General features: G+C 36.4%; 1 protein-coding gene across 1 annotated transcript; it reads left to right on the forward strand.

Annotated features, from left to right (window-relative positions):
- The first annotated feature begins 1,549 nt into the window (after nucleotides 1-1,549).
- Nucleotides 1,550-2,172, forward strand: FERD3L (Fer3 like bHLH transcription factor). The gene has a single exon (XM_007533643.2). The coding sequence runs from the start codon at nucleotides 1,553-1,555 to the stop codon at nucleotides 2,045-2,047; it is 495 nt and encodes a 164-aa protein (XP_007533705.1). The 5' UTR covers nucleotides 1,550-1,552; the 3' UTR covers nucleotides 2,048-2,172.
- Nucleotides 2,173-15,095: the final 12,923 nt, after the last annotated feature.

Consider the following 15,095-nt stretch of genomic DNA (forward strand, 5'->3'; position numbering starts at 1 on the left):
GTAATTAAAAAAAAATTTGCTTGTTAAAATGTTTGTAGCAATATGAACTCAGCAAAATTTAATTTGGGCATGTCAAACTTAAAAATTTCTTTTTATCTTAAAATGATCTAAAGATAGCAAAAATAACTCCCTTTATTTAAAAAAGAATAAAATATTGTTCCTGTTGTTAAATCTTTACAGCAACTGATATATCAGCTGAAGGTAAAAGATAAAGGTAAAAATCTGCTGGACTGGCTGGATGTCTTCTCATTATAGCAGAAGATGAGGTCTAGCACCACAAGGAAGCATTACCACCTCCTTAGATGTTAGAACAGTGCTGTAGTGTTTCCCATCTATCTGTCTATCTATCTATCTATGCATCTATCAACTATCCATATAAAACTGTTTAAAGAGAAATAAATAAACCCAGTAGAAGTGTCAGGAATTATCTTGTTCAAAAATACTCTAGAGCAGTAATGTAAAAGTAAAAAATATTTCTGAACAGATACTGAGGTGATGAAGCCATTGGTCCTTCAAAAAAAAAAAACTGCATTTTTCTCAAGGAGACTGAAGGTATTCTGTTGTGTGTGGGGGTGGGGGGAGTTCCCCCCCACTTCATGTACTATAAAGAATGGGTGTAAAAAATACTATGAGCTTACACTTTTTCTTTTCATTGCCTCTGTATCTTTTGCCCTGAAAGTAAAATTCTCCACTGAGTAGGAAATCAGATAGGGAAAGAAAAGTCAAGTATCTCAATTGTTGGGATGATCTCAACAAAACCGACTGTGAAAGTCAGGGTTTGTAATACTGCAGGGAAATCTGTTTACTGTGCCCTGGAAGGAGAAAGCTGGTTCCAACAGCGACCCTGGGGAATGCACTCTTGGGCCCCCAACAGTGCTTACTTAAGCTAATGGAAGGTCTTGCTTTTCAGCAGCTGCTGCACTGGGATACCAGACAAACAGCTTTCCCGACCCGTGGCAGCCAGGGCCCCGCTACAGGAGATCATTAAAAGCACATGCACTTGTTTCACACCCATTGGCAGCTTTGGGTGGCAAGATTCAGGACTACTACCCTGAAGCCAAGGAGAAGTCAGAGTAGTGGAAAACATCCTTGCTTTGAAAATCCAATCTTAAATTAACGAACTACATGATATAAGGAGCCTGAAGAATACCCCTTGGCTGCGGGGCTGAGGAGGGACACACACACACACACACACACACACACACACACACACAGACACACCAGGTAAGAGCTGGGGGTTATTTTATTGTCAAGAAAGAATTGTCCCAGACTGTGCAGCAAAATAGATTTCAAGATGGGAGGCCCTGTCCCTTTGAGTCTTCCATGCATGCACTAGCTTGTTCTTTCATCAGCTCAGCTCGCCAAGAAGAGATGTTATTAAAGCCTTTGCTAAAGGTGCGACTAATCCTATTATCAACTTGCTTATACATATTAATGTGCCCCAGCTCTTGGGTGATGTTGCCGCGGAAGATTTTACGCTACTAGGAAGCCCATCGCCAGTCTCACCCAAACTCTGGGATACACTGATGCTTAGCAGAGTCAAGGAGGCAGGATGGCGGTCTACCCCCAGAGCTGCGTGGACTCCACAGTGCTCGACTTCGTCGCAGACTTATCTTTGGCCTCCCCGGGGCACCCTCTCCTGTGCGACTTTGAGCCCGGGGTCTGTTTTGGAGACCCAGATGTTGAATTCCGAGAGGGAAGCCCCAGGAGACTGATGCGCTTTGAAGAGAGGGATCCAGAAGAAGAGGGTGAAGTGGAAGAGGAGGAGGAAGGAGAAGAAGAGGAAGAACACACAGCAGGTTCCTACCTGCTCTGTCGCCCCAAAAGGAAAAGAGTGATCACCTACGCCCAGCGCCAGGCCGCCAACATACGAGAGAGGAAGCGGATGTTCAACCTGAACGAGGCCTTCGACCAGCTGAGGAGGAAGGTCCCCACTTTTGCCTATGAGAAGAGGCTATCCCGAATCGAGACGCTCCGCCTGGCCATCGTCTACATTTCCTTCATGACGGAACTCTTGGAGAGCTGTGAGCACAAACAGGTCGGCTGAGACTGGGTGGCCTGGAGGGGTCGGTCTCGTCCTGGCCTGAGAACACAAAAGCTGAGGGGTGTCAGGACCCGGCTGTGGATGACTCCGCAAGACAACATGTGGCATTCTGCAGCCAGGTGTGGATGGCAGAGGACTGCAGAATCCCCATAGCTTGGGAGAAGAGTAATCTTCGTAGAGTTAATATATGTGCGATTGCCCAGGGGGCGGGGGCAGGGGCGGGGGCGCAGTAGAGCGAAATTCCTTGATGACTCCACCTGGGCCCGCGCCCCAGTGCAAATTTTACCTACCGTAGGAGATAATCATTTGTGCTAAAGACTGCTTTAGGGAGATTCCAGAGAAATCGTTTCTGCTAAAGACAGAATTATGGATCTCTTTGCCTTGCCTTTCTTTGCCTGCATCTTTTTTTTTAAATAGAAAGCACTAGAGTAGACATTACTCTTTTTTTTTTTTTTTTAATCCTCAGGAGTCTGCTGCGCCATCCCTGCCAGGCATACCCTCGAGTTTGAGTTCTTTGGGAAGTCCTGGATCAGAGATTTAGAATTTCCTTTGGGGGCAGGGGGGGGAGGGGGAGGGGGAGGGGTGCATGGATCTTGAGAGGTGAAGAACTCTGTCTGGCTCTCCACCCTGGAGTGGAGAGAGGATGAAGAGGGAAGAATGGTAATCAAAGGGAGGACTGAGGACTGCTGACCTAGTGCGACTTCTGAGAAGAAGCGGTATTGTTTCTTCTTCCCCCATCCCCCTTTTCCCTTCGTAACTCCCCCCACCCCATGAACAAAGCTCCACTTCTCTCTCCTATCTCTCTCTTCCCTCCCCACTCTGGAGGGAGGAATAATCTAGTTCTGGTAAGAGAAAAATGGGGATGCTATTATCCTCTCCCGCCCCCCAGACTGGGTTAGCGTTGTCAGTGTGTTGTAAGGTCACTTCTGAGCTCCCTAATTCAGTTCCTTGAAGCTTCAAAATGAAGGTGAAGCAGGGATGTCAGGTCCTGTGCTCTGCTGGCGCTCCTGGGTCAGCAAGTGGACTTGGAGTCCCCAAGCCTTTGAAGTTAGGGGTCCTTTCCTTGGTCCTCTAGGGAAAAGGGTAGGCTCAACCCTGGCCCTGGCTAAACCCCGCCCAAGGGCGCAGTTTTAAGTTACTAGACATAGGTAAGGAAAGTAGTTTTATTTCTAATCACATTTTGGGATTGAAAAGGGAAAATTCAAATGAGAAGATGTTTTTGGTTTTGCTCACCCACCCCCCAAGTGATTGCTTTGGAGGTGATATTGAAAAGGACCTCCTATCACTAAATATTTTCAAATAGAAGTGTATTAGTTGAGGAACAGGTATAAGACAGTAAAGCTAACCTAAATGTAAATGGCCAGAAAGCTAGCCAGATAGATTCTACTAGTTCACACTCCCTCCAACTAGTGAGGGCACTCTCAAAATACACTCAATTGTCTTCATTTAAAACTTTTTCTACCTCCTCTATATATAAGAACTGGATTATTTCTGAAATTACCTCATTCGCAAAGATGAGTTCATATTTGACTGTTTATGCAAGTCTTTTCAAACTTTATCAAAAGAAAAGCAAAGAGCAAACAACAGTAAAATCAGGGAATGTGTTTTTTAATGTTACATTTTTTATTGAAATAACCTGAGAAATGAACAATGACTTATACTATCAATTTTATGAAACAAAATTATTCATATTCTTTTGTTTTTTTTCAAGATAACAACTTGCACAGACTAGCATATCTGTATTTTTAAGGATAAATTTTAAATTACTCAGTTCAGCATGCTAAAAAAATAATTAATTAATTTTTTCTCACTTCATCATCAAACTGTATTCTGTTCTCCATCTTCTTAGAGGTGCTGGTAACTCCTTCAAGATCTCATGTGTATTCGGTTTTTCAGTAATCCAATTAAAATGAGTTGTGATTATTACTGTCATGTGTTAAAAACTGAAATTCAGGAACACTTCATTGTCCTGAAGAAGCATCAGTAGTCCTTCTGAAAATTAACCATCACACTGAAAAAAATCGAGTGTTAAGTAAGCATAACAAAAATGTTTAACTTCAGAAATAACTAACAATTGGTTGAAAGAACAGACTTTGAAAACCAGAAATGAAACAAAGTTGTTTAAGCAGAAAATCTCTTAATCTCTGATTCCTCAAGAATGAATATAGTTATTCATTGTCCTTAACCCTCTCCTTCAAATTCTTACCAAATCTTTTATATTCTTGGTATATGCATAATTCTCTGCAGTATACTTCTTCAACAGAAAATAATGCCTAACGTTATTTCTTCTTTTGATCTATTTTATTCTCCTTTATTTTATTTCTTCTAAAGTTATCTCCTCTACTACTACTATTACTATTACTACTAGAAGAATCATGTTCACCATACTGTTGTTTTTAAGTATGTTGTTCTAAGTTTATAAATCTTTTGTTTTTTGTCAGTTTTTGCATATTTAGAAGCTGCTCTAATATGTAATGTCTCTTAAGGAATTTTCTTAATCATGCACTAGTAGAATAATTAGAAACTAAATAAGGATCGGCAGCACTAAGATATGGATGAATTTGTACCTTACACCCAGTTATGAGTAGATGTAGGAGAAAAATGGCACTGTTGTCAAATGTAAATTTGCCAGATATTCATATCTTGACACTCAACTTTTTAAGTTACCTGATAGTTTTAATTTTCCTCATATTGGATCCACAAATTCAGAATACTTTGTAACACAAGTAGTTTTAGTAGATAGTGCACCCAATGTTAACTGCTTTCTTAAACTTGTTTCATCTTCTAAACTAGCATTAATGCAGTAGACATTGCTTTTTCAGTAATGAACACCAACAGAAAATAAAAATGTCATAATGGTGTCCATTATTTTTGGGAAATTGCGATAGTTATAATTTTGAAATATTAAAGTTATTTGGGAATTTAGAAAGTAAATATGATTTATTTATGTACTGTTTACTGATTAAAGAGTACCTTTTGATCTCAAACCAAGCTCTCCATAACTATCAAGCTATTACTGGTACACAGACATGTAAACCAGAAAAAAAAATCTAAATGAAATCATATTTGAAAGTCATAATCAGGCTTTCCAAGGAAAGTAAAAGTAATCAGAAAACCTTTGCCATCAACAGGCACTCATTCAAGACAATCATCTTTTACAGATGCCCAGAGTGAAAACAGATTTTAACAAAATTAGTACTGGAAACTGCATCATATGTTACAGTAGAGTGCATAATCACTGTCTGAACATACAATTAAGTCTCTTGGATTGGTGTTTATTACTGCATTTTTCCGTCATAAAAACACTATTGTGGAATGTTTATAATATCACTATAAAAATTCAGAGATGAAATTTCATGAGTTTGGTTATTATATAACTTTTCTGGTAATTAAAAATCTTTAAAGACAATTTCAAAGGTAATGAAGATACTATTTACATTTTGCATATGAGGATAAAGGTGTCACTATATGTAACTCCTTTAAAAACACAAAAAGATTGTACTAATACAAAATATGAATGAAAATTTCATTTTATTTCTATAATAATAGCTAGAACACTAATACTGAATTTTAAGTACTGAATCTACTCTTTACTATGTGACATAACTCACTGAGTTATATTTTAAATGTTTTACCAAGTTTTGAAGTTTTGGTATGTATCTATATCTGGACTCATGTTTACTCAAAAGTTTCCAAAATTTGACAACATTTTGGGTGAAGTGAAGCCCAATTTCTGGTCAGAGCCCCCTTCTTCCTGTGAATACTGGACTAAAAAAAATTACAAAACAAGAGTCAGCAGTTCTGACCATTTTGTTTTGACTTTGGGGTTTCTTTTAATTCAAAGCTCAAAACCAAACCTGGCGGAGGAGGAGAAGGAAAGGAAAGAAGCAATGAAAACTGACAGGAATAAATACCAGAAAGATGAAAAAACTTCTCCAAGTCTCCATAAACCAAAATCTATAACAACTTTATTTTTTCTCTTTTTTCCAACTCCAATATCACTTTATTGAGGAAATATTGTTTTATAGGATTACTGTTCTGATGACATATTTCTACATTTTCCCAAAATATATATCATTTCATTTCTCTGTGATACCAAATACTTAGTTCTATGTAAAAAAAATTCTATAAAAGAGATAAATGAATAGTATAAATATATTTTAAAATACTGTTTATAACTAATATTTGGGAGAATTTCTTCTCTTAAATTTTGTAGGAGGCAAAGAACTTTTTATATTTAGTGAAATCAAAAGTTTGACAAATATGATGGAAATTAGCATGATAAAAATGTTTTTCTTCTGGTTGCTTAATACTTTATTCCTTCAAAGCACTATTTATGTAATTTTACTCATTCCATCACCTAACTGAATTTCAACAGAATCTAGAGTTTCTCAACCTCAGTCATCAATGTATCTACCATTTAAAAAATTCATTGAAATCACCATGATACTGAGATTCCTAAAATGCATCAGTGGTCATATGTCAGCAGCACATTACTTTGAAAGACATTGCCTTCGAGGATCAAAAGCACCTTAGCACACTTTGTGAATGATAAATTATACAAAAGACTAGAAATGTCTATCTTCGCAAAGGCCAAATTTTACAGCCTTCTACTTAGGGCCCTGAAGATTTCCATCTGTAGCCAGCAAACATAAAGGATCTCAAAGCAGTTGTTATGGACAACCTTTTTTTTTTTTTTTTATGATTTCCAGTCTTCAAAGGGTAGGATAATATCTATTAGACTATGAAAATAGTTCAAACCCGGTGGTGGGAATTGTATGAAGTTGTACCCCTCTTATCCTATGTTTTAGTCAATGTTTCCTTTTTATAAATAAAAAGATAAAGAAAATAGAACAAACCATTGGTGAATAATAGAAAACAACATTGTGTAGCTGTGTTTGGATAAATCAATGCTCTGGTACTAGCTCCTTTGATTCAGGTTGGCATTATTGGCCAAATTTGGAAAGTGCAGATTTGTAGTATTAGAGGAAGTCCACATCCTAATTCATTTAACTTTGATCTGTGAAATGATAAGTCCAGAGTTAAATTGTCAGAAGAGAAGATGTAAAGTGCTCTTAGTACAGTGACATATATATACATCCAGTATATATATCCAGTGTAGTTGTCATTTACATTATATCAAATGTTACAAACACACACACACACACACCCACGTATATATGGAAAGGGAGAGAGAGATAACAATTCAGCCTTTTCAAAAGATTCATGAGAAGGTACACAAAAACAATGTCAAAATAGCTCTTCTGCTTCAACTAAACATAATCAGTCTTTAATAGTATGGCATTTTGTACCTATCATTAACTGGTGCTCTAATAATGTTCATTTGTTAAATTTTGTGTGGTGTTTGTCTGTTGCAGCCTTGTGGCTACACATGTGTGACATTTTCACATGACATTTCACCACTCCTGCACTGACTTAATCATTCAGATAGAGATTGAAGGAAAGATACAACAGGGTGGGGGTCTTTCCTGAATGCTTTGGCCATGGTGCCAAGGTTTAAGTCTGGGCCACATGCATGGCAAAGCAAACATCCTACCATTTGAGCTATCTCTCCTATTCTCGTTTTGTTTTTAGAACACAGAAATTTAAAAGTAAACCTTTGACATACATATCAAAATATTTGGTCTACCTGGAAGGTCACTGGAATCTTACATTCCTAAAATAATCTCTAAATTTTCGTATAACACTTTCTTTTAATTTTTTATTGGGGGATTAATGGTTTATAGGCGACAGTATAATACAATAGTTTGTACATGCATAACATATCCACATAACAATACAGCCCCCACTAGGTCCTACTCTGCCATCATGTTACAGGACCTCAACCCTCTCCCCACACCAGAGTCTTTTACTTTGGTGCAAAACACCAACTCCAGTCCAAGTTCTGCTTAGTGAATATAAACTTTTTTATGTGGTGTTAAGCAGTGGTACAACTGGTTAAGTGCATACATTACCATGTGCAAGGACCCAGGTTCAAGCCCCTGGTCCCCACCTGTAGTTGCAATGCTTCAGGAGTGGTGACACAATGCTGAAGGTATCTCTGTCTTTCTCCCTCTTTATCTCACTGTCCTTCTCCACCCAATAATAAATAAATGATAATAATAAACATTATAACTTTTTATGTGTAAAAGTTATACTTCAATTGGTAAAACATCTGGGAGCTTATATTTTGTCACATTTGCCTTGAAAATCATGGATTCAGTGGTAGCAACTGAGAAGCAGAACTGTCTGTGTTACTAAGAATTATATATACTTTACCTAAGCTATTGTGAAACATAAAAACCTGGGATTCACTCAGCCTAGTTAACAGGAAATGGGAAAACATTTGTTATATCTCTGAGAGATTTAGAAGTCTCTGTCCACCCGATGGTGTTAAGAGACTACCACCCAACTCCCACAGAAAGGAATCAGGAAGAAATACAGAGAAAAACCCTCTTTGAAACAGCAGAGAGGTATGCAGTTCCTGTCCTTGGAGATTCTGTAATGTCCACAATTTGCTGTCTTTGAAAATTTGGTACCTAGCCAGATCTACTTTATTCATACAGATTTTTTAAAATATTTAATATAGTTAGTGCATGCATATAAAATCTCTGAAAAGTTTGTATTCTTTGGTCTAAACTTCTCTGTGATTTAAACAGCAGTTTCTAAAATTATAATGTGGGTCTCTAGCTGAGTTACACCTTTCATATCTTTTACTTAATATGTTTTCCTCTTAATAGACAGTTAAAATTCTTACTGAATATCTTGTCCTTTTTAGAAATCATTGGTTCAACTTTAAGTAGTTTATCTGAAGGTTGATACCTTCTGATTTCAGAAGGTATCAGGCCTTCTGAAATGTACTTTTTTTCTGACTTGAGAAATATGTCCAATTTTAATTATTTTTCATATTTTAGCAAAAATGAGATGTTCATATTTAGTAAGTATTTAGGAGATAAAGATTTTGTTCAATGCAGTTTTAACTTGGCTTGCCACACCACTTATTTTATTATTCATTTTTCTGATCTCATTACAAGTCATTAAAATAAGAACATATATTATATGCCTTTTTTTTTCAAAAAGACAACCTCAAGTAAAACTCCCTATCCCAAGAGAGTACTGTATTTCACCATTTAATCAATTGCTTCATCTTTTCTTTCATTTTCTTAGATAGAGAGAGAGGAAGAAAAGAAGTGACAGAGTTAAAGAACGCACAGTTTTCTTCAATGCCGTGGGGTTTGAGTTGAACCTGGGGCTCACATATGGCAAAGCAACACACTATTTAAGTTAGCTAGTTTGCCTGCCACAATCAATTGCTTCTAAAGTTAAAATGAAGCAAGGTGAAAAATGTCCACAATTTGGGCCAGACAGTGGTGCACATGGTAGAGCACATATGTTGCAATGCACAAGGACGAGGGTTCAAGCCCTTGGTCCCCACCTGCATGGGGAAAGCTTCACAAGTGGTGAAGCAGGGCTGCAGGTATTTCTCTTTCTCTCTCCCTCTTTATTTCCCCCTCCCCTCTCAAATAGGCTCTGTCTCTATTCAATAAATAAATAAAATATATATTTTAAAATGTCTAGAATTAAAAGCACTACCCAAACACAACAAAAATTTCCTCACCCATTACATTCTCGTATGTACATTAACTGAATCTAAACTCTCAGCTACTTAGCCTGGATACAGAGCTTTGACTTCTTTACTTATTGTCACTTCCATCATTGTATGTTCCACACGCATGCGCATATGATACATGCAAAAGTAAGAATTTCCACCAAAAATACCAATTCAAAATGGATGCTGCTTTTTCTTTAATCCTAGCTCAAACACTGAAAGAAGTTTTAGGTTTTTTTCTTCGTGCATATTATGGTAGTTTTGCTCTATTTTTTTTTTTTCCTAGTAGGTATCTTCTTCTTGAGTACTTCATATATTATTATAGTAATGATTGTTGAATGTTTTCATCTTTTGTCAGTGAAAAGGGTATTGAGTGAACATCTGTATCTCAGCATGCACTGAAAGCAAGCCCAGGATTTACTCCAGTTCTTAACAAAGCATTAGCCCCACGTAAGTATATCGGGTCTGAATATAATTACTAAGATCTGCAGTCAGTCAATTGTAGAGAAGAAAGTGTCTGGAATTGCCATTCAGGAAGCTCACAGAACACTCATTGATTAGATGAGGGTCATTGACTCAATGAGAAAAACAGAATTTTCCCTGGGAGCAGAGCTACTTCCTCTTAAGAAAGATTCAAGAGTATCTGAAGTTCAGGTAATTTACCATATCAAGAAAGGAGTTAGAAAGGATTCAAGAATGCTCTCTAACCTTGTGTTTTATAAGGAATAGCTGAGAAGTATTTCACATTGGGACAATTTTGTGAAATTTTAAAGCTTGCTTATAGAAATTTCACAGGTAGGAGACCAGTCCAAAGAAGTAAGACTGATTACAAAGACTGGACTATAAAATATCCATTTCAGTATTGTTTAGGTGTATATATTAGCCTAGATGTCTAAAAATGTCTTTATTTTAAATTGTTACATGCATTAAAAGGATAATGTACAGAATGGAGTAGATGAATGTGTTCTGAAAATTTTATTCTAAAAATAAGTTTTAAAAAGGTCTTATGTAGCAATAAGATATGGTCTCAGTTCTGTGTCATGTAGGCATGTATGTTAATACATATATATATTTTTTTAATTTTTTATTTAAGAAAGGATTAATGAACAAAAACATAAAGTAGGAGGGGTACAACTCCACACAATTCCCACCACCCAATCTCCATACCCCACCCCCTCCCATGATAGCTTTCCCATTCTCTAGCCCTCTGGGAGCATGGACCCAGGGTCGTTGAGGGTTACAGAAGGTAGAAGGTCTGGCTTCTGTAATTGCTTCCCCGCTGAACATGGGCATTGACTGGTTGGTCCATACTCCCAGTCTGCATACATGTATCTATAAACACAAATATTTATTTTACATGTGCCACTATAAAGTGGGTCATTTATATACATATTTATATTTTCATGTTTTTTATTATTCCTTTATAGTTAGAAAACTTGGTAGCAAATGAAATTATATTAAGTGAAAAAAAATTCTGCACAGGAAAAAGAATCATTCAACAAAATGAAAGGTAAACTACAAAGAAGAAACTATCCACAAACTGCCTATTTCATAGGAGATTTAGTATCCAAAATATATAAGAAACTCAAACAACTGAATAACAAAACCACAAATAATATCATTAAAATAGGAAAAAATAAACTAAAATAAATATTTTCCTAAAAAGACAAACAAATGGGCAATAAGAGCAGAGCATAAAAAGACATTCAACACAGCTAATCATTAGGGAAATGCAAATCAGCACTACAATGGGATATCACTTCATATCTATTAGAATAACTATGATCTATATATATGAACTACGATATATATATATATATATATATATATATATATATCCAAAAGTGAAATCATTACTTAAATGAAAAAATTGCACTTCCATGTTCATTGTAGCTTTCTTGAGAATAGCAAGACATTAAAAGAGTCTATTGTCCATGGATAGAGAAAAAGAAGAAAGTCCCTTTGCCACAATATAGATGGTCTCTGAGTACATTATGTTCAGTGAAATAAGTCAGATAGAGAAAAAGGAATCCTGTATGTTCATACTTACATGTGGAATCCAAAGAAGTCAAATTCATAGAAACAGAATAGAATGGTAATTGCTAAGGGCCATGGGATAGAGGAAATGAAATATTGGTTGGAAGGTACAAATTTCCAGATGTATGATGATTAATTGAATCAAACACTGCTACAAATGATTAAGCACACAAGTTATCATGCACAAAGACCTGGTCCAAGCCCCCAGTCCCCACTTGCAAGGGAGAAGCTTCTCAAGTGGTGAGACATTCCTAGCTTTATTTCCCCTTCCCCACTCAGTTTCTCTTAGTCCTATCCAATTAAATAAATAAAATATTAAAACTAAAGATGATCAATTTCTGAGGACTTAATCCATGGAATGCCAGTTATAACTGATAATATGTGTATTTGGATGTTGCTACAAGTAGATCTTAAATATTTTCACCACACAAAACAAATGAAACAAAAACTAAAATTGTCTTTAAAGTAACAATACAATTTGTGGGCTTCATTCTTAGTGAAAGGGAAGGCTATTGCTACTTTAAAAACACATGCACTTATTAACAGGTGTGGGAGGGAGAGAGAGAGATCCAGGGGTCAGGTGGTGGCACAACTGGTTGAGCACACATGCTACAACGCACAAGGACCTGGGCTTGAATCCCTGGTCCCCACTGCAGGTGCTTTATGAGTAATGAAGCAGGGCTGCAGGTGTCTCTCTGTCTGTCTCCCTCTCAATTTCTGGCTGTCTTTATCCAATAAATAAATAAAGATAATTGGGGTGGGGGGATTCAGAACATCACTCTGACACATGCAATACCAGGGATTGAACTCAATACCTCATGCTTGAGAATCCAACACTATTTTCCTGTGCCAGTTCCTGGACTGTAAAGATGTTAATTATGTGAGAATTCTTGCCTTCTTAACTCTAAAGCACTTAATCTGGTTATTTAATATATTAGAACTCATGGTCTATAATATTTTTCTTTGGAAACTAGTAAGTAGAGCATTACCAACATATTAGAAGCCTTTCTCTAATATCTGATTCCTTCTAATTATTTTCCTTCTATGCCTACAAAGATATATAGAATACTGATTTCTAGGTCTCTATTCACTTCCAAGTTTTCGTATTATTTTATGTAAATAAAATAATTTGTTTTTGAGAAAATAATAATCTTGTATTTTTAAGATTTATTTACATTTTATGAGAGAGATACCCGAAAACAAAGTATTGATCTAGCATACAATGGTGTAGATTGAGCCTGTGACCTCTGGTGTTTCAGGCATGCTATTTCTGTGCTCTAGTAAGATGGGCTTTATTCCTAGTACCAGAAAATAATGATTTTCACCATAAATTTATCTATAACAAAATAGGTATTCTGACAGCTTTGCCGAAAATAAAAATTTAAATTATTTAGTGAAGTAAGAATAAAACTTACCCCTTAAGATACACAGATAAAAAATGAATGAAAAATTATTTTTTAAATAGTTTAATTTTGTTGATACTAAATGTAAAACTCAGTTTAAAAGTAAAACATAGCTGGAGTCATCTATAATTTACATACACACACCACCTATAGGAAATGATACTAACACTTTAACATTTGAATACACTTCAAATTTCTAGTGAAATTTGTGGCTTTTACAAGTACAACAATTTTGCTACTGTTTAATCCAATGGCAATTATATTGTAGTCTGTGTTGTAGTTTAGTAGTTTCGTGTTTGTGTGACTACCCATGTAACTTTGTGTATGTTGCATAACATTTTTAAAAGATACATTGGAGTCTAATAAAAGTTATCTCAGAAAACTTTAGATAAATATTCACATATTCATATGCATAGTAATTTTTACATGCTTTTCATACTCATAATTTGAAAACTTTGCCATATAATGAGAAAACTCACATTTTGAACATAAATGATTTCAAAATATTTAAAACATGCACTGTTTTTAATAACTTTTATTGTTTTTAACATGTGACATTTTATCCCCATTAGCAATAACAGATGTCTATTGCATTAAAAAGGAAAAATCCTGCACATGTGTTGAAATAGAGGACTTTACTGAAAGGAAAGCATGTGCTTTGATTTATATTAGTCAAAATTTAGATACTGTACTTGGTGCTATTTCAGGAAATGAAAAGGTGAGGAAACAGTTATATACCAGTAAACCAGAGCAAAAGTCTCCATAGCAACAAAACAGTTTCAGTGGGAGCCACTTAAGCTAAATTAATACCAAGAATATGTTCATATTAGCCCCTAGGGGTCAAGTTTGAACAGAACAAAACCCTAACCATTAATTCATGCATGTTACATGGTATCTGAAATTCTTCTTTGTTCATATTTAAAAGAATTAATAAGTAATAGAAACTGCTATGATTTGGAAAATTAAAAGAGAAGGAACTCACAAAAGAACAAGTGTTACTTGGTGTTCCTGGCAGATAGCTTCACTACTGATCAAAAGTAATGCAAGGAAGGAAGGAAGGAAGGAAGGAAGGAAGGAAGGAAGGAAGGAAGGAAGGGAGAAAGGAAGGAAAGAAGGAAGGAAAGAAGAGAGGGAAAGAAGAGAGGGAAAGGTGAGAGGAAAAGAAACCACAACACCAAAACTTGCTCTAATACAGTGGAAACTAGATTTGAGCCTGGTCACACACAAGGCAAGCACATTATCCAAATGAGTTATTTCACCAGCCTTCTCCCAAAGGCATATTAAAGAGCTATATTCTGGTCTCTTTCTCTTACTCATAAAATTAAATAAAACAATATTTAAAGTTCTTAGCTGTGACCATGGACTGTGAGCTCAGACTGACAGGGACTCAGGGTTACACAGGCTTTTGTGCTAAATATGAGTAGATATAGGCCCTATGTCAGATCAGTAGGGTTAAGAGTTAAATATATACCTGAAAGCAGAAGTACACTAGAGTTTGCAGTGAGTACCTCCCTAACACTTCCTCTCCACTATTACAAGCTTGGGATCCATGATTGTTCAACAAATTGTTTGGCTTCATATGTTAACTCTCTTCAATCACCAGTTTCCAGATACCACCAGGATGCTGGCCAGGCTTCCCTGGATTGAAGACCCCACCAATGTGTCCTGGAGCTCAGCTTCCCCAGAGACACACCTTACTAGGGAAAGAGAGAGGCAGACTGGGAGTATGGACCGACCAGTCAACGCCCATGTTCAGCGGGGAAGCAATTACAGAAGCCAGACCTTCTACCTTCTGCAACCCTCAATGACCCTGGGTCCATGCTCCCAGAGGGATAGAGAATGGAAAAGCTATCAGGTGAGGGGGTGGGTTATGGAGATTGGGTGGTGGGAATTGTGTGGAGTTGTACCCCTCCTACCTTATGGTTTTGTTCATTAATCCTTTCTTAAATAAAAAATTTAAAAAAAAGAGTTAATGGTATTTATATACTTTCCTCATATTTGG

Source organism: Erinaceus europaeus, chromosome 8 (assembly GCF_950295315.1).
Source record: "Erinaceus europaeus chromosome 8, mEriEur2.1, whole genome shotgun sequence".
NCBI lineage: Eukaryota > Metazoa > Chordata > Mammalia > Eulipotyphla > Erinaceidae > Erinaceus > Erinaceus europaeus.

What these genes read in the sequence shown, in the direction of transcription:
- FERD3L (XM_007533643.2), top strand. Translation starts at nt 1,553, where the DNA reads ATGGCGGTCTACCCCCAGAGCTGCGTGGACTCCACAGTGCTCGACTTC.